The sequence below is a fragment of the Acomys russatus genome, chromosome 6 (assembly GCF_903995435.1).
Source record: "Acomys russatus chromosome 6, mAcoRus1.1, whole genome shotgun sequence".
In the NCBI taxonomy this organism is placed as follows: Eukaryota; Metazoa; Chordata; class Mammalia; order Rodentia; family Muridae; genus Acomys; species Acomys russatus.
In genome coordinates, this window is record NC_067142.1 from 55750093 (window position 1) to 55769751 (window position 19659).

The window sequence follows — 19659 nt, forward strand, 5'->3', positions numbered from 1 at the left end:
CGTATGCGTACGCACACATGTTCATGTGTGTGTGTGTGTGTGTGTGTGTGTGTGTGGTTTGAAATGTCTATATGTAGATGCATAGAATTTAAACGATGTCTATATGTAGTGATGAAGTTGAGGCTCTCTTGTACCTGTTAAATGCTTTTCAGGATCCCTTTCTCCTTGTCACGTAGCAATAAGATAGAAAATAACATTAATGTATTAGTCTTTATGGGCTGACTCCTGGCCTTGGTCTTTCTTAGACTGTCATATAATAGAAACAACATTTACACACACACACACACACACACACACACACACACTTTTTTTTGGTGTGGGGGGCGTCTGGCTCCTTCAGCCTGCTTTTATTGTTGTTGTTGTTTAATTTGTTGACATATTTCTTGTACCTATAGTTTTATGTTGTTCTGAGCAACATTATTTATATTTATAACTATACCAAAAGTTACGTATGTGTTCACTCATTTTAGATATAAAGCTTATTCCAAGTTTTGAAGTGTTTGAATAATAAACAAATATTCATGTAATTTAGTATTCTTTCTTTTGCATACATATATCTACAGGGTAGAATTGCTACATCTTAAGATTGGTACACAGTTAACTTTTTATGTTTTCCCAGAGTTATTGGATTATTTTTTATGTGGATAGTCATAAACTCCTTGGTTTTATTTGTCCTCTTAAACTCAGTGTATGCATTTTTTTCCTATTAGTTGTTTGAGAATTTCATACAGTGTGTTTTAATCATACTAACCCCTCCTCCAACGCCTCTCAATTGCCCCCACCTCCAGTTTGCTATTCATCCAGCTTTGGTGTCCTCTTTTTAATTTTTTCTTTAAAACTTACCAAGTCAAATTTTCACTGCCCATATATTCTTAGATGTGTGGACTTCCACTGGAGTATAGTTCACTTACCAGGACTACACTATTAACTATTATCATTTTTTAAGTAGATATCTGTTGCATTCGAGAAATATTTTCCAACTCAGACATTGTAGTCGTGGATCTTTTTTATCCTAGAGTTTTTGTTTAGACTTAATTTTTAAGATGATAGAATGTAAAGGTTTAGTTTTCTTTTCATATGTATTTCAGCAGCCATACAATTGGGTTTTCATAAGTATGGTTTGTCAGAACACAGTCCAAGGTTGCATCTGTGTGAGGGGAATTTTGAGTACTTATAAAAAAAAATTCTAAGAAAACAAGACAAAAAAGTCTTGTGACCTGAGTTTCTTCAAAAATAAGAAATTGTTCTTGGAATGAGCTTTTGTGCCCCTCCCAGATTTAGCAGATAGGAGTGAGTTTACTTTATCATTACAGCTGGCTGTTATCATTTGTTTATGATAATATGCCTGTGTGCCCACTCATGCGACTTCTCCTTGCGTTTGGGCAGTTTACTCATAGGACTCTTAACCCTCAGAGTATAAATTGTTTGGTGCTCTGAATAAAGTTGGCTATTTTAGTCAGCCTCATTTTTAGGCTTCACTTGCCCATTTTCACACCACAATATGCAATAAGCAATAAACACTGGTTGTTTCAGTACTCCTTATAATACTAATTATTCCTGCCAAGGTTTTTTGAAAATTCACATGATCACACAGGAATCTGCTTCTGATCGTTCTGTTTTCTTATCTGTTACAGTTCCTTTGCTTTTTGATGTGTTAGCATTAGCTTAAATTTCTACTTAAAAGTTTATAGACTTTTAATTGTGATTCCAAAAATAATTATTTTAGACACTATCTGACCCATTTACATAGATATATAGCTTTGTTTTTAAGAAACTAACAGAATTGTTTTATAAATTTTAATGTTAATTCTTTATCTGTATGTGGATAATTGAATACTCATTTATTTTTTATATAAATAGTCATGTAATTTGCAGTTGCCTTCTGATCTCTGTTGTTTTTAGTATGGGGGTGTGGAGCTTTCATAATTTATTTACACATTTATATGTAGATAATTTATCACCTTAAATAAAATTTTTATTATAACTTAGTGGTAAATTCAAGTGAGTTTTGTAATGTGATTTTTTTTTTCTTTCTCTTTTCAGCATGATGAATTGTATTCCTTGGTATTTTAATTTCTTTGATGCTAGAGACTGAGCCCAGGGCCTTGTATAAATGCTAAGTTTTGCTGTACCAGAGAACTATACCCTGAGCTGTCAATGATTTATTAATATTAAAAACCAAGTTAGTAATTGGATAAATCCTACCTCTATATAATGTATTGTTCTTTAAATTTTTACTAAATTTTATTTTTATGTGCGGGTGTTTATGTACTGCGGTTTGCATGTGAAAATCAAAGGACAGCTTGTGGGGGCTAGTTCTCAGTTTTTACCCTGTGGGCCCAAGGATTAGTCCCCTGGTATGAAGCCAAGTGCCATCACCCGTTCTTGATGCATCACAAGCCCCTTATGTGCCCTTGTGTATGTAGATGAATTCCGTTTACTGGTGGCATTTTAAGGTGTGTGGGTTTTTGTTTTTGTTTTTACCTATTTATAAAGGCAGTTGGTGACTAATTTTATTTTCATGACTTTCTCTGATTTTATTTCATTCATAAATTGAGTTTGAAAATTTTTCCTCACTCCTTAGTGGCAGAAAAGAGTTCCTTGCTATTCTCAAGTCAGTCCTTATCTTCACTGGGTTTTCTGTCTTCCTCCTTTACATTAAAAAGTAGCTAGAACCAAAATGAAAGAAATACTGGTGCTAAGGCTAAAGCTTTTCATTGTCCTTATGTCATATGCTCCCATAGAAGTGGTTGGTTCTTCAGGGCTCCAGCACCTTACAGCAATAGCCTTCTTGTAAATTATGGTGTCTTAATCCTTCTTAAGCAGCATCCAATTGATTGGAGCTAATTTTATGCTTTATTTCTTGTTCCTGTTTGCAAGGCAGTCTTTTCTGGGTATTCTAGAAGTGGTTTTGGTATCACACAGCTTTTGTTTCAGTGTTTTACTGTTTTCTGAGTCAGGTATAGAAATTCTGCCTACTCCATCCACTTTATAAATTCAGATCAATGAAGGAGTAGATCAATCCTAAATTGGCTTCCTGGTCCATTCACTCTCAGGGTCAAAGCATTGATACTGTGTGTTAAAGTCCTGCTGTGTATAGTCAGTCACCTAGAGAAAATGTCTGAAGTCCTCTTTGAATTCTGCATTCTCCACCTTATCATTGCAAGAAAAATCCCCAGCTAGCAAAAGATTAGCAGTACCCATGTTCAAGTCACAAGTGTGGCCATGAATGCTTTCCCCGCTGACTGCATTGAGAGTTATTCTAGCCCCTCTGAAAAGTCTGATAGTAGATCATATTATTTATTTGCTCATAACAAAATGAGTAGTTCTCAGAAAAGGAAAGTTTAAAAAAGAAATACATACTTTGTAAAGTAAACAAACAAATTCCTTATGTCATTTCAAAGAATCTAGAGTTTGTAACTCACTTTCACTGATACGGACATACCCATCAGACATGTTAAAGTTTGGTGTGGGTTGGTTGGTTGGTTGGTTGGTTGGTTGGTTTGTTTGTTTGTTTCCTACTGAGTACTTAGCTCATGAAGCCTTAAGTAAAGGATATTCAGGCTGATTCCAGTCTTCATTAAAGCATGGCCATTTTAATCTGTTTCTCATAGCTGTCATTTAAATGTTACCATTCTATTGTATGGCAGTCTTAAGTCTGTCTGCCTCTTAGCTGTCTATCCTTGTGAACAAGACTTGAGTGCGTCTCCAAATTCCTGGGCTCCATTAGCTCTTGGGAGCCGTGCCTGACCCTGAGGCTGTTTCTGATGAACTTGTTCTTGTCCATTCTCTTCTACCCTTTCCTGCTTTCGAAAGGGGGAGGGTCTTCCCCTTAAGGCTTGAAACATTAAAGGTACTTTGTCACATAAATCCTCACTGAAGTTGTTACAAGGCTGTTAATAGCACACATGTTGAGTAGTGGAATATCTTACTGGAAAAAAAAAATAAAGTCAACTTTCCTTCTCTAAGTGTTCTGGGGAAACAGATGCTCACCTTCTCTTGTTACTGTTATATATGCTAAAAGTTGGCCTTCCGTTTTCGATTCCTTTGGGGTCTTAGGGTGAAGTCCAAGAAGGTTGAAGAGAAATTATTCTCCTCAGCTTCCTCCAGGAAATCCTCCTCTATTCCTAAAGCTCTTGTTCTTTTCCAGGAGTCCAATGTGCTGATTGCTGCTAACAGCCAGGGTACAATTAAGGTAAGTCATTTCAAACAGCTTCCAATTTTAAACTCAGACCCTTTTTTAAAAACTGTAACAGGCTCTTGGAAATATACAATTGTACTGAGCCTTCACAATCATTTCAAGTTATGGGTTTCTGTCTTCAGAATGAATGACTTAAAAGAAGTTGAGAGAAACAGGTAGCTCACAGTTTTGCAGGTGACCATGCTTGTTGGGGATGTAGGATGGATGGGTTGATCAATGGATCAGGCAGAAACAGGAAGGTTATTGATCGCTTACAGTACCGTACTTCTGGACCAGTACATCCACAGCACAGGGCACTTAGTGGGCAGCCAGTCTGTGGCAGGGCATAATGCTCGTGTATTTGTTACCTTCTTCTGTATTTTCTTCTTTTTTATGCTTTTTTTTCTTTCACATAACAATTAGGTTTTTTTTTTCCTCCTTGCTAAGGAGGGCAGTCAAGATAGGAAAATCTAGTGTTCTGTGATCTGAAATCTCTATGACGCCTAGAGCATAATCAGAGTCACACATTCACAGTTCTCCACAGGATTTTTTTTTTTTTTTAGCTAATATTTCAAGGAAATAAACTCTTACTTGACTGTATCTTTTAGTATTTAGCCCTTGGGCATAATGCGTTGTTTATATAAATAAATCCTGGGGTAGGCTGTGAAATTTTTCTAAACAAAACCCTGTTTGGATGGACATTTTTAAGTACATAAGTTTGGCTATTCGGAGAGAATATGATCCTTCTATATATTCTTCTGGAAAGTTCAGAAAGCATTTTTTTGATGTGTCTGTTTCACTTGCCAATGGACATTTATTTTCCACACTTTTTTTAAATTTGTAAGTGCATACTTGCCCAAAGCACCAAGAGAGCAATCCAACCTAGGTACAACCTGTAGAGAGGAGATGAAACATACAAAGTCAAAGAGGAGCTGCAGTAATAGCTAGTCAGACTAATTCATATGACAGTCACCTTTTTCAGGCAGATAGTTTGTTTAGCACTCAGGGAGGCAGAGGCAGGCAGATCTCTGTGAGTTTGAGACCACCCTGGTCTACAAAGCAAGTCCAGGACAGTCAAGGCTACACAGAGACACCCTGCCTCAAAAAAAGAAAAGAATAGAAAATATCTTTTCTAGGAGGAACCACAGCTTACTTGAAAAGTAGGCCTTTGCATGGATCAACACTAGTTTGTTTGTTTGTTTGTTTTTTTAACTTTATATCCCAGTCATAGTCCCCCTCCCTCCTCTCCTCCAGTCCTACTCTCCCTCAGTCTTCCCCTTATCCCCCCTCCCCTACTCCTCAGAAAATGAGAGCACCCCCCCCCCCCGCCAACAACCCACTCTAGCACATCAAGTCACATCAGGACTGAGTGCATCCTCCTCCCCTGTGGCTTGTCAAGACAGCCTCATCAGGGGGAAGTGATCAAAAAACAGGGAACAGAGTCCATGTCAGAGACAGCCCCTGTTCCCCTTACTAGGGGACCCATATGAAGCCTGAGTAGCCTCTTTGCTACATCTGCGTAGGGGCCTAGGTCCAGTCCATCCATGGTCCTTGATTGGTGCTTCAGTCTCTGCAAGCGCCTCTGGGTTCTGGTTCGTTGGCTCTGTTGGTCTTCTTGTGGAATTCCTGTCTCCTCCAGGTCCTTCTGTCTTTCCCCCCACTTTTCCACAAGACTCCCTATGCTTTGCACAATGTTTGTCTCAGCATCTGTTTCCATCCACTGCTGCGTGGAGCTTCTCAGAGGACAGCTATGCTAGGCTCCTTTCTGCAAGCATAGCCGACTCAAGTTCAAGTGGATCAAAGACCTCAACATATAACCAGATAGATTAACTCTATTACAAGAGAAAGTGGACATCAGCTTTTAACTCATTGGCATAGGAGACAACTTCCTGAACATAACACCAACAACCCAGGGTCCAAGATCAGCAATTAATAAATGGAACCTCATGAAACTGAAAAGCTTCTGTAAGGCAAGGTCACTGTCAATAGAACAAAACAGCAATCTACAGATTGGGAAAAAATCTTCACCAACCCTACATCTGATAAAGGGCTAATATCCAAACATATAAAGAACTCAAAAAAAAAAAAAAATTAAACACCAACAAACTAAATAATCCAATTTAAAAATGGAGTACAGAGCTAAACAGAGAATTCTCGACAGAGAAATCTCAAGGGACTGGGAAGCACTTAAATGTTCAACCACTTTAGTCAGAATGGCTAAGAACATTAGTTCTTTTCTGGAAGCCTCAAGTAACATGTTAGGTCTTAGGATTTGATGGAAGTAGCTAAATTCTCTCAATTTCACATTCTCTTAGCAAGGCATAGATTGAAAGTGGAACACCTACATCAACAACTTAGACACATAGGGAGCAACTGGAATTATTAACATCCCTATAGTAACTCCAAGGCTACGGTGGAATTCCATGGACTGTCATGTCCGAGGACCCTTATTTATGTACATACAAAAGGCACTGTGAAGTGCAAGCAGGAGGTAAAGGGTTGCACCTTTCAAATTTTTCTGGCTTAAAATAAGTGTTCATGAAGCAGTCCTTGACAGTCTCACAATCCCCTTCGTGTTCTCTGTCCTTCCTGAGCCAATTCTATCCTTCTTTTCTCACTTAATTTTACTTTTATGGCATGATAATAACTTAAAACCAAAATTCTAACCACATTTGATAGCAGATGGCTTTGAAGTTAATGGAAACAACATCTAATGTCTTCTAGCCCTTGGTCAGTGCTGACTTAGTGTCCTCAGCCAGTGCTTGCTAAGGAGAATATTAAAATCGTTAATTATTTTTCCTTAAGAATGAATGAAGATGCCAACAGATACTCGAAAAATACTCTGGGTGTACTTCACCTGAGCCCATTTCTTTGCATTGGGTTCACATAGTTTACATGAAGGGGACCCTAATTGGTGCAATAACTAATGTGAAAATTTTCAAATAGTGTTTGACTTGAAAGAAGAAATGAGCATCTGGCTTCTTCTAGTTCTTTGGTGTTATACCAGATAGTAGGAATTTTTATTTGGTTTTTCAGTAGTACATACTGTAAAGCACCATTAAACTCTTAATGTTATAAAACTACTCTCTGTTGTTTCCCCATTAGGTGCTAGAATTGGTATAAAGAGTTTCCTGAAGTCAAACTGTGTTTGATTCTCCTGAAAGCCATGTGCAGCTGGATGAGAAGAGAATGAAATGGCATGTTATGTCTCCCAAAGTCATCCTGGGTTTTGGATTTGTTCTGAATACCTTTTCCTCCTTTTACGCCTTTGGGACATTGAGAATATCCAGAGAATTCTCCGCCATCAGTGTAACTATGAACTTTGCTGTTGGCAGTGTGGCTATCTAATTTTTGTGATAGGGAAACACATTCTTTTAAATAAAAATAATAAAAAATTATTGAGCCACAGCCTAGCTGGGAATGTCTTTGTCAGGTGTGGTGAGAGTCTTTTGAAGAAGCAGCACATGTGTGCTGTACAGAATATACCGGCCGGGGCTGGAGAGAGGCTCAGCAAATATGAGCACTGGCTACTCCTACAGAGGATCCAGGTTCAGTTCTCAGCACCTGCAGGCTCACTGCCTGCCACCTGTAACTCCAGTAGGAGATCTGATGTCTTCTTCTGGCCTCCTTGAGCGCCAGGCATGCATGTGGTACACATACAAACATCCAGCAAAATGCCCACACATAAAAATGAAAATAAATCTTATTTTAAAAGAAAGAAAATGCACTGGTGAGTAATTTTAAAGTTGTTTCCCAACCTCTTTGGAATTATACATATCAACATGAAAAAATAGAAAATGTGTGTTTCTTCCAGTGAACTTAATGCTTATAATAAGAAAATAATTAAGAAGTCCTTTTTATATACTCTGATGAGGTTGTTACCATCAGATTGTTTGGGTCCCTCCAGATCTGCTTATAAATCTAAGAGTTGGACTTACTGAGATCAAGTAAAAAGGAAAGGACGGTCCCACCAGCAAAGCCTCAATTAAGCCAAGTCAGCTTTTTGTTTCTTTATTTTAAGCAGAGCTATACTGGCCAAGATTGATCACTGACTTGGAGCAAGATCAGCTGACCTTTTCTGTAAAGGAACAGATAGGAAATATTTTAGGCTTTGCTGGCCTCTGGATTGCTACTGTCTGTTGGTACTGCTTAGTTCTGCTTGTGTAGCAGGGAAGTAGCTGCTGACAGCTTGTGGACAAATGGGCATTGCTGGAAAATAGGTGGGCTTTCAAACTCTGCCTGCAGCTCATTGTCTGCAAGCCCCTGACTTGAAATTAAACTTGCAACACCAGTTTCCCAGCCCCGTGAGCTCTTAAGTTGCCTAGTTAGTTTGTAAACCATTTTCACATCACAGAGCATTGGGTCAAGCAAAAGTAACATGGAAAACTACTTAAAGCCTGACTACTTTTCAGCAAATGGTTCAAACAAAATTCTCCACACATTTCTTAAAACACTTGCAAAAAGGTTTGTTGGATATAATGTGGATGATCCACTATCCCAGTGGATCCCTCAGCTAAAGGTTACTGAAATCTGAATAAGCTCACTTGGGGGGGGGGGGGCGGCGGTGCTGGTGTCTTAAGTTATTGGAGCCAAATGTCTCTTGGGATTTAGAATCTTTAGAATTACAGAAAATTAACAGAGTACATCTAATGCTATATTAAATAGCAATCCCCAACAGAAAGCAATATTACATGACCAGCACATATTTCTGCAGCACAGTATGCATGCACATACCATATGAGATTGCTTAGTAAAGAAGAGAAGTCGTTTGAGTAAAGTTTTACCATCAAATAAGTTTTCCTCAAACTTGGAAATTTGTAAGTTTCTAATAGCTTCAAAAGAATTGCATCTTACATGATTTCTAAAATTTAAAACCTGCTAAACTTACAACCTCAACTCTGAGAGAAAGGGCTAGGGAGATGGCTCAGCAATCAAGAGTACTGTTGCTCTTGTAGAGGACCCCAAATTTGACTCCTAGAACCACATGTCAGTTCACAACTACTTACAACTCCAGTTTCAGGGCATCTGAAACCCTCTTCTGACATCCAAGGGCCTAAGGCAGGGATGTGGTTACACAGACATACATGCAGGAGAAACATCCATACACATAAATAAGTCCTTAAAAATTGAAGTTTGAGCCAGCCTTGGTGCCACGCATATTCAAGGAGGCAGAGGCAGGCAGATCCCTGATGAGTCAAGGCCAGCCTGGTCTATAAAGTCCAGGACAGCCAAGGATACACAGAGAAAGTGGAGGGAGTGGGGAGGGCTAGGGATTTATGCACGCTAGGCAAGCCATTTATCGACTGAACTGTGTCCCTAATCCCTTCATTTAATTTTTTTCTTGAAAATCATAAAGCTTTCAGAATGAGTCAGTCTCTACAGGATATCAATATCAAATTAATAATGTTCTTCCTTATAAAAATACAGTACTTAAATTATGGTTAGAGTGTGTACATTTTAAAAAATATTTATTTATACAGTACTCTGCTTGCATGTATACCTGCAGCCAGAGAAGGGTACCAAATCTCATTATAGATGGTTGTGAGCCACTATGTGGTTGCTGGGAATTGAACTCAAGACCTTTGGAAGAAGAGGCAGCAGTACTCTCAACCTCTGAGCCATCTCTCCAGCCCCAGTGTGTACATTTTTCACACCAAAAATCTTAAGAATTGCCATGATACGCTTCACTTTAGTCTTCATTTCAGTGGTTCTGTAGGGTTTTTCACGGAACTTGTCTTTATCCCAAGCATCAACTCATGCACAGAAAAAAAAAAAAAACATTAAAATTTGAATTATGTTGTAAAGCTTTTGTAAGTTGATGTACTGAGTATTTCAAAAAATCAGGAGACTGAAGCCAGATATGGTGCCACACATTTATCATCTTAGTGCTTGGAAGGCAGAGGCAAAAAGGCCATGAGTTTAGGACCATCCTCAGCATCAGAGCAAATTCTAAGCCAGCCCGCACTGCTGAAGTGAAACCAGGATGGGGAAAATTACCAAACCGAGCTCCTTTTTAGAAAATTTCTCTTTCTATACTATTAGGCAAGGAAGAGAGAATACAGGATGAGTTTGAACAGAGCTCAATACAGTGGCACTTTTACCACGTGATTGAGAATTTGGGTTTTGTTATAATGCAACTACAGGGAATGGTGTGATCTGATTCATGGCAAATGAATCAGTAGAGGCAGAAGCTCAGGAAAACAGTTGAAAGTTAGTAGGGGCTTGGATCATAGATAAAATTAGCCACCCCGAAATCCTGCTTCAACTATTGAAGTGTTTTTGCTAAAAGAACTTAGCCCAGCAAGTTTATTTAGCAATTACATTATCCCCAGACAGAGTGAGTTACTTGAAAACATCATGGCCACGGTGCTCATGAACTTTAGACTAAGCAAATCTAGAAGACATCTAGCCCTGGTTCTAAATATAAGGGTGGTTAGTCATTGGCTTTAATGAAATTATGCAAATATAACTTGTGTTGGCTGTTCACCCTGAGCCCATTGTGTTACTTGGGCTTCCTCACAGAACAGTCAGCCTTACAGCTGTAATGCAGCTTCTCTTTAATGTGTTAAATAGCTACACTCCTCACTTCCAGAAATATTTGTTGAGCTGCTACTTTCTGTGAGAACAATGTCCTACATTCTAGGATAATTATAAGTATCCTTGTAGAGATTATTAGAGAGAGAGACACGCAGGTGGAAATATGGTAGACAGTGAGCTCTGTGTGTTCACTGGGAACACATAGGACCTTACACAGTGGGAGGTGAAGGGTTGGGGATAAAGATAGTTGTCAGGAAGTTTTATTGTATAGAGATACAAATCTCATCTGAATCTTAAGTATGAAAAACAAAGTCTAAAGAATTTAAGGGCAATGGAATTTTAAGAAAATGTGTAGTGCTGGGCGTGGTGGCACACACCTTTAATGCAGGAGGCAGATGCAGGAGAATTGTGAGTTCGAAGCCAGCCTGCTCTACAAAGAATCTAGGAGAGCCAAGGCTACACAGAGAAATCCTCTCTTGGAAAAAATTGTCGCTCTCTTGGTCAAAACACATATGTGCAACAGAGTAAACATTGGAATATAAGCAAATGTATGGAATAAACCGTGAAGCCATACTGCTGCAGGCAAATAAGTGGGTAAAAAGAAGAAGCAGAATTCCAGTTTGTGGGTATACCTCACCCTCAAGATGCCTTTTGGGGCATACTTCACTGTAAGTATGATCTGTACATGGTAATTTCTTCTCCAAAAAATATATTGTGGTTAAGGAGATAAAACTTAATACAATGGACAATCTTACAGAATTAACTTTAATCATCTAAGTCCAACATCAAAGACGATGTCATGTTGCTAGTATATACTGTTGATGGGATGTAAAGAAAATGGTGTTTTTACTCTATAATCATAGTGTAAATGAGAAAGGCATCACATAAACCCTTCTGGAGTTCTTTCCTACTAAATAACTGACTAGCATTTCCAAACTGCCAGAACTGTCAAAAGCAGTCAGAGAAACTTGTCACAGCCACAAAGAGAGTAGACACTGAGTAGATGTTCTGCACTCTCCTGAATGGTAGTCTAAAACTGAAGGGGCATTGCCTAAAAATAAATTCACGTCAAGTATGGACTTTCTTTGATATGAATGGGTCTCTACTGGTATACTGATTATAACAAAGTGCTTTCATAGTGTGAGCTTTAAATAGGTTGCATCACGTATGTGATATAAGGGGTTCTAGTAAACCCCCTTATTAAACTTTTTTGGAGGATTTTTAAGTCATAGTTTAGAGTTTTAGATTGGGGAATTGGCTTGTTAACATAAAACAGTTACCTCACAAGTAGGAAGACAAAGTTTCAGTCCTCAGAAATGACCAACAGCTGAGTGGGTGTGGCATATAGCTGGTGACTCCAAATTGATAGACAGACACAGGGATTCCCAGAGAAACCCCGCTAGCTGTTGTCTGGCTCGGGTTGGTCAAGACCCTATTCAGTAAAGAAAGTGAAGAACACTCGAAAGTGCACAGCATCTGACACACACACCTGCATACCTGTACACACATGGATAGCAATACACATCCACATGCATCTAAAGTCATCCCACATCCAAAATGGAACAACAAAATTTAGAGTTTTTTAAAAGCATGAAGACGGATATACATAGTACAATGTAACAGGGCAATAAGAGTTAACTGAATGAATGATTTACACAGGAAGTCATAGCAACTGTCCAGCAGTGGCTTTGAAAATAAAAAGGCAAAGGACATGGAGCTTAGAAGAAACTAATGGTCTTGACTTTTTTACTTTGTCACTAAATAAAGTGCAGTTTTGAAAAGATGGTAAGTAGCTTTCTGTTTACCTGCAAATGCTACTTCTTGGGAGTGAAACTTGCAACAACAAAAAACAAAGCAAAATCTTAGCAAGGTTACAATATACAAAGTCCCTAGTCATCCTTGGCATTTAAACAATCATGCATGAGTGAAATATTCTACCTGCAGTGGTTACATCCTCAGAGAGCCAAGAAATTCTTCCACTTATCTTCAGCTTGTTACTTTTATGAGTCATCTGCCCTTTGTCAGTTTTAGAAGCAAATTTCATATTGCCTCAAACCTGAAAGCCTCTGAAGTTAGTGTAAGCAGGAAGGCCCATGAAATCAAAGTTTGAGCTCCCAAATGTGACGTGGCAGGCTTGCAGGATTTTCCAGTATGAATTGACTTGCCCTTTTACTACTAATGCTACTCTATGGACAGAGGTTTAGGAGGGTAGTTTTTGTTGTTGTTGTTGTTGTTTTATTGAACACAGGAAAGTTCAGTATTTTTTAAGTGAGTTACTATAAAGTTTATCTGTATGGATGGTTGCCTGCATGTGTATCTGTGCAACACATGTATGCAGTGCCTGTGGAGGCCAGAAGAGGGCGGCATATCTTCTAGAACTTCAGTGACAGTTGGAAGCCTGTGTGTGTGTGTGTGTGTGTGTGTGTGTGTGTGTGTGTGTGTGTGTGCGCGCGCGCTGGGAACCAAACCCAGATCCTTGAGAAGAGCAACCAGTGCTCTCAACTGAGGAGCAATATTCCAGCCTCAAGATTTTTGAAAGAAGCCAAGCAAAAACAATTTCATATACTAAAAATGTAAATATCAGTACTTGGTTTTATACAGCATAAAGGACATTTTGTTCCAGAAACATAAGACTGAGCTAAAATTGAATTGAGCTTCTTATAAAATTCTGACAACCACTGATACTCACAGTCCACATGTCCCATCAGCCTAGGTGGTTGCTATGTTTCCCAGTGCATGTGTAAAGTTACATCTATCTAGACAGTGGGCTGCCAGAGGACAGGGACTTACTGATTTTGTGTCTATCACTAATTCTCCTTTGAGGGGGGTACCTCAGCTAGAAGTCTGTAATGGGCATGGCGGTTGCTTATAAAGAAAGACACAGCCATGTTTCTGCTTGCTTCTGGTGGGTTCCTTCAACAAGAATTTTAGTGCCTACTATATGGTAGTTCATTCTAGGCCAGGAGTCTGCAAACTCTTTTTTTATTATTATTAATTTATTCATATTACATCTCAATGGTTATCCCCTCCTTTGTATCCTCCCAATCTTCCCTCCCTCTCATTTTCCCCTTACTCTTCTCCCCTATAACTGTGACTGAGGGGGACTTCCTCCCCCTGTATATGCTCATAGGGTATCAAGTCTCTTCTTGGTAGCCTGCTATCCTTCCTCTGAGTGCCACCAGGGAACGTGGTCAAATATGAGGCACCAGAGTACGTGTGAAAGTCAGACCCCACTCTCCACTCAATTGTGGAGAATGTCCTGTCCATTAGCTAGATCTGGGTAGGGGTTTGAAGTTTACCGCCTGTATTGTCCTTGGCTGGCGCCATAGCTATCTGAGGCCATGTGGGTTACAAAGGCTCCATCAGAGCCACTCGGTGTTGCTCTTGTAGCATGCAAAAGTATACCTAGCCCAAATGTAAGCAAATGAATGGGGTTGTGTTCCAATAAAATCACAGATTTGAGTTCGCTCACTATAATGGATCACAGGATTGTATTTATCAGACATTAAAATATATAAAACTTGTGATCCATACAAAAAGCTACAAACTGAATTTGGCTTGCATGCTGGAGCTTGCTAACCCCTGTTCTAGGTGCTCACTGCAGCAGTGTAGGATAAAGTAATCTCCATTGAGCTATTTATTTTTGGGGGGCAAAAATATTTCTGTAGAATAATACCTCTCTTTCTGTAATGGACCATCTTTAGCATAGGATCCTGAAAAGGCCTGTGGGTAACACCACCCAGCTAAAACCTTCTTTGATGCTTAGCTTCCATGGACCCATGCACACATGCAGCATTGGTATCCACTGGTTATGTGTCTTCTAGAAAAATAATTGACACTTCCTACTAAAGCTTGGTAGGCAGTAAGATATTTTGCTAGGTGGATGTACTTTGAGGGCTGTGCCCACTAACAGACCTCAGAGTTCAAATACTGAGGTGATGCTCACTAACAGATTCAGACATAAAGTAATTTGAATGTTGAATGTTTGGGAGCAAGAGCTATTTTACAAGGCTGATTCCCTACCCCACCCTACCCCCTTTTTCCCTATTTTGTTATTGAAATTCCCTTTCTGTGTATACAATCTTTCTTGAGGTCTTAGCACTTACAAAGACTTGTAGCCTGATGTTTCCTTGGTGTGACTGAATCTTTTAAAATATTCATGCATATTTTATGACAGTGTTTAATACTAATTTTGCAGAGTTAAATTTTGAATCAACACAACTTTTCCCTAAATTAACCATTAGATTAGCCTACTTTTCTCGATATTTTTCATATGGAAAGTCCAGTCTTTGGTGACTATCCTTTTTTAAAATCATCACTTGCATGCCCCAGTTCTGCATGGCCGGTCCCAGGAGAGGCCTCCAAGCTCTGTGGCTCCCTGGAAAAAGCAGCCTTCTATTCTTAGCACAGGCCTTGCTGCTTCTGTGGTATGGAGCTGTGTGTAGCACTTTTCTGTACAGTCAGTGATGTATTTTCCCTGGGAAGGCCGCTGTCAGTTTTGAAAATTAAAAAGCACTCTATGAACAGTGGGCAGCATTAGCATTTATGTATGAAAATTTTAATCACTTCAACTTGTTCTTAGAAAGATTAAAATATAAAGCTGCTTTTTAAAAGAAGAGAGTCAAAAGTTAGGGCAGCTATCCTGGAAGTTTAAACCAGTCTATGAAATGACTATCCATCGTGTCTTAATTTGGCTTTCTATTGCTGTGATAAAACACCATGACCAGAGAGCAAAGGATTTATTTCACCTTACAGCTTGTAGTCCATCACCTAGGGAAGGCAGAGCCAGAGCTCAAAGCAGGAAATGGAATCAGGAACTGATGGAGAAGCCACGGAGGGGTGCTACTTACTGCCCTACTCCTCCATGGCTTGCTCGGCCTGCTTATAGAACCCAGGGCCACCAGCTCAGGAGTAACACCACCCACAAGGGGCTGAGCCCTCCCACATTGTCAATCCAGAAAATACACTACAGGCTTGTCCACAAGCCAATCAATTTTATCAATTGAGGTTTCCCCTTCTAAAATGATCCTGGCTTGTGTCAAGTTGACATAAAACTAGCCAGCATACCTTGTGTTCTCAACATGATATGAACCTATATCCATGTGAACTATCCTCTCAAAGGGGGTCTTCAAAGCTACAATGAAACCTACTGTAGGAAAATACCATTTCTCACATATTTCTTTTCCACACACCCGGTGGCAGTGGGCTGAGAAGGAACAGCACCTCCAATGACCACAGGTGGCAAGACTAGAGTGGAAAAAGAGTTGTAGCCATATGAAAGAAGAGTTTGGTTGTCAGGGAAACCCTTGTCATTACATCCTTGAAGCCACAACTAGAAGTTAAGGTTTGATCCTTAGGAAGTATTCTTACCTTTGAACTCCTATGTCCTTCTAGTGGTCTGAAAACATTGCAACAGAAGCGGACTGTGTCCTCCTCCCTCTTCTTGGTGTGTTAAGAGAGTGCCTTTGAATGACCATTTAACTAAACATGACAAAGTATCCGCTATCTGAGAATCTCAAGGGAACCTTGACATTAATTCTGTGTCTCTCCATAGCTGAAAGGTGGAAAAATAGGAATTTGCATAAAAAAGCCAGCCCTTGTAACTTCTGTCTTATGTTGGCAATCCCCTCTTTCATACCTTTGGAGACAAAGACCAATCCCAAACTTTCTCCAAAGCCACCAGTGAATCTATTGTCCTATTTGGTATAGAATTTCACAACTACTCATGTGATATGATGGGTAGTCTTCTGGACTCTACAAGTACTAACAATCCTTGAGAGCCACTGGTTACTGGGATAGTTTTGGAGAATAGTTCTAAATGTCAGGCAGCAGGAGAGGGGTGTTTTGTTTGGTTGGTTGTTGTTGTTTCCCCTAGATTAAGCTCAAATCTGCCTCTGTGGCACACATAACTCTTCCCCTTTCCCACTAAGCCCAGAGCTATGACTTGAGTAGAAACTGTCCTCCATGGGTTCATATGTTGAACACTTTATCCCCAGAAGGTGGTACCATTTGGGGGAAATGGTAGAAATTTAAGTGGGGCCTAGATGGGAAAAAAATGGGTCACTGGGGCATGCCTTGGAAGGTTATAGCTAGTTCTCCAATCTCTCTGCTTCCTGTCTGTTAGGGAGTGAATTCCCTCCTCCATATGCTCTGACTGCAGTGATACTCTGCCTTACCATAGGCCTGGAGCCAAGAACAATGTACGGAAACCATGAACCAAATAAATCCTTTCCCCTTATAGTTCTCCTTAAGTATTTTGTCACAGCAATACAAAAGTTACAAATACACCTAGCCTTTGCCCCATTCTAGGCATTGGGTGGGGAGTTCCAGAAGATATCAAATAATAGCATGATCTCTTCATAAAGCTTTAGGCAGATATGCACACATGAAAGATAATTTAGAGATAATGGTGAAATCCTATAAAGTAAGTGTTATGGTGTCTATAAATGAGTGAAAACCCCCAAGATAATCATACATGGTTACAAGATTGTTTAAAAGGCAGATTATTGAACTGTTAATTGGTTTGTATAAAGGATATGGGATTTCAGTGGATTTGAAAAAATGGGTCATCTGCTATTTTATATCCACTACGCAAACAGCTGCTGAGAAGGCACATGCTGTTCCCACCAAGAGACTTGGAAATCTCTTATGACTGATGACAAGTTACTTAACTGATGATAACTTTGAATGGTTAAAACAGCATAAGAAAGCATTCAGAACTTATCATGTTGTTACAACACTGAAAGGAACTCCAGTGGTTCAATCCTTGAAGATTATCAGAGATAACTGGTCAACTGAGTGTTCAAAATGATTGTGCACTCAACTGTCTGAATGAAGCCAAGGCCTACATGGAATATTCCTTTGAGAACACAGACCCTGGCCCTGAGTCATTCCTTTACAAAGAGGAAAACAGAAGGAATAGTGAGTTCTCTATGGAAATAGATCATACAAAGTAGGAGTACAGAGCCACCTTTTTCTTTTTGAAATTAAAAGAAATGTCTTCTTCCTCCATTTCCATTTTTATCCCCAACCCTTCTTTTTTTCACCTTTTTAAGTGTAGTAAGTCTATGATGGCTATATAAGCCCATCTCCTCTCTCACGATCCATCCATGTTTTCTAAAGGAACAGGAAGCCACCTTTCTGAAACAAACCTCCAGAAGATGACATTCCTGCCCTAGACCCTCTAGGAGAATAAGTGCCTTCCTTCAGTTGGCATCTGGCGCTGATTTCCAAAATGACTGCCATAAACACTGGAAGTTTATTGTGCTCTCCAGACATAGCAAGATCAAGACAGGACAAACTGACTAACACTGCTGTCAGTCCTTTATTTTGAGCATTGGTGGTAGAAACGCTGTGTTTCCAAGTTACAACCTCCACACAGGGATGTGTGCTGGCCATTGAGAGAGTTCTACAGCTTTCAGAATTCACTTGCTTGCTAACCAAGCTTCTCACAAACTAGGACACCACCTGCTCTGGAAGGCTCTGAGAGGAATCAACACCACACTGCTTTTTTCAATACAGAACAGCTGAGTACATCAGAGATCCATTGAGAGTAGGTGTTAACAGCAGCCCTTGAGAACTTTCTACCAGCAACTAGTTGGGGCTTCTCAGCTGGAGCTGGTATGTGTCCAGAGATCATACTGCAGACTTGGCAACTTTATCTGGTTCTCTTGCTGGCTGCCTGAGCCCAGACTGAGGGAATGGGGTAGGATTGCAAGGACAGACTTGCAGCAGCTACAAGGTTTGCGAATGACCTAGAGAATGACAGGAAACACATAAAGATACGCTGCTGTACTAGAGAGTCAACGCTCATTACTAAGAGGAGCCCCACCCTGGCCAGACTGTGAAGACCGCAAAGGACCAGAACTGTGTGTCATTGCAAATACCAGAGCCCCAAAGAGAAGTCGTAGAAAGAGACCGGAGCATGTGATTTCAGAAACTAGCTGCCAGGAAAGCTCAGCAAGAGGAAGCACTCTTTGAGAGAACACTAAGCAAGGGACTCAAAATTGACAGCTTGATGGACTCAGGCTGGGAAGCGGTAAAACATCTCTGACTTCTGCTTAGCCTTGCCTAACCTTGTCTTTCCTAGTAGACACTGGCATGGCTCAACCTGCAGTTTCTCAGGAAATGGCCCCTATCCTTCTAGCCAACCATCAGCCATCAGTAGACATGTCTACAGCCAACCCCTTCTGTGTAGGTGCTGTGTGGAACTGAGGGACATGCACTCGACTTTCCCCTAACCCTCTTATGACCCTGCTGGGCAAGTTAAAGGCAACCATATTCTGTTCCCCATAGAAAGCATTCCTAGAGTTCCCTAAAAGCAGGACCCTGAATTAGTTATGTGTACCTTCCAAAACAAACAAACAAAAACAAAATAGCCAAACAACAACAAAACAGGAGTATGCTGAAGAGTGTCAATCACACTGAGCCAGCAAAGCATTCAAAATAAAATTAACTAATGAAAATTTTGTGAATCATCATACTGTTCAGGACCCTACAATTGGATGACACTGGATTGATCCAATAACCACTTTCAAGAAAAGCCATGACCTTTGTAAAACATTATTCTTTGTCAAGAGCTCAACTACAAGGAATAATATTCGTCATGTGAAAATTAAGAAGACAAGATGTTATAGAAGGGGACATCTAATATTACTCTGTAATATTGAAACACTTTCAGTAAAGAGGATATAAATTTGTGAAATATCAGAGAAGCAGACATACTTATTATTACATCATGTACTGCAGTCTCCAACTCTTCAACAGTTTGACCCAGGTCCCATCATTTGAGATTTATCTGCACTCAATCTTCTTTTTTCTCCTGTCCCTCTAGCAGCTGAGTCTGAATTTTTGTTTGCTTTTACTTATGAAAGAGCTCAATATTTGTAGCAAAGGACTTGAGAGTTTACAGATGTGCCTACTATTTTCTCTACTCATTTATA

At 39.7% G+C, this 19659-nt stretch overlaps 1 protein-coding gene across 5 annotated transcripts in view; it reads left to right on the forward strand.

Annotated features, from left to right (window-relative positions):
- Positions 1-7896, forward strand: part of Cop1 (COP1 E3 ubiquitin ligase) — a 118217-nt gene extending 110321 nt beyond the window's left edge. For 2 of the 5 annotated variants that reach the window (XM_051147651.1, XM_051147654.1), the window contains exons 19-20: positions 4151-4195; positions 7286-7895. In XM_051147651.1, the coding sequence (XP_051003608.1) occupies positions 4151-4195; positions 7286-7303 (63 nt within the window). In that variant the 3' untranslated portion in view covers positions 7304-7895. Of the gene's footprint in view, positions 1-4150; positions 4196-7285 lie in introns of all 5 variants that reach the window. The other 3 variants (XM_051147656.1, XM_051147657.1, XM_051147652.1) reach the window with 2 other exon arrangements.
- The last annotated feature ends 11763 nt before the right edge of the window (positions 7897-19659 follow it).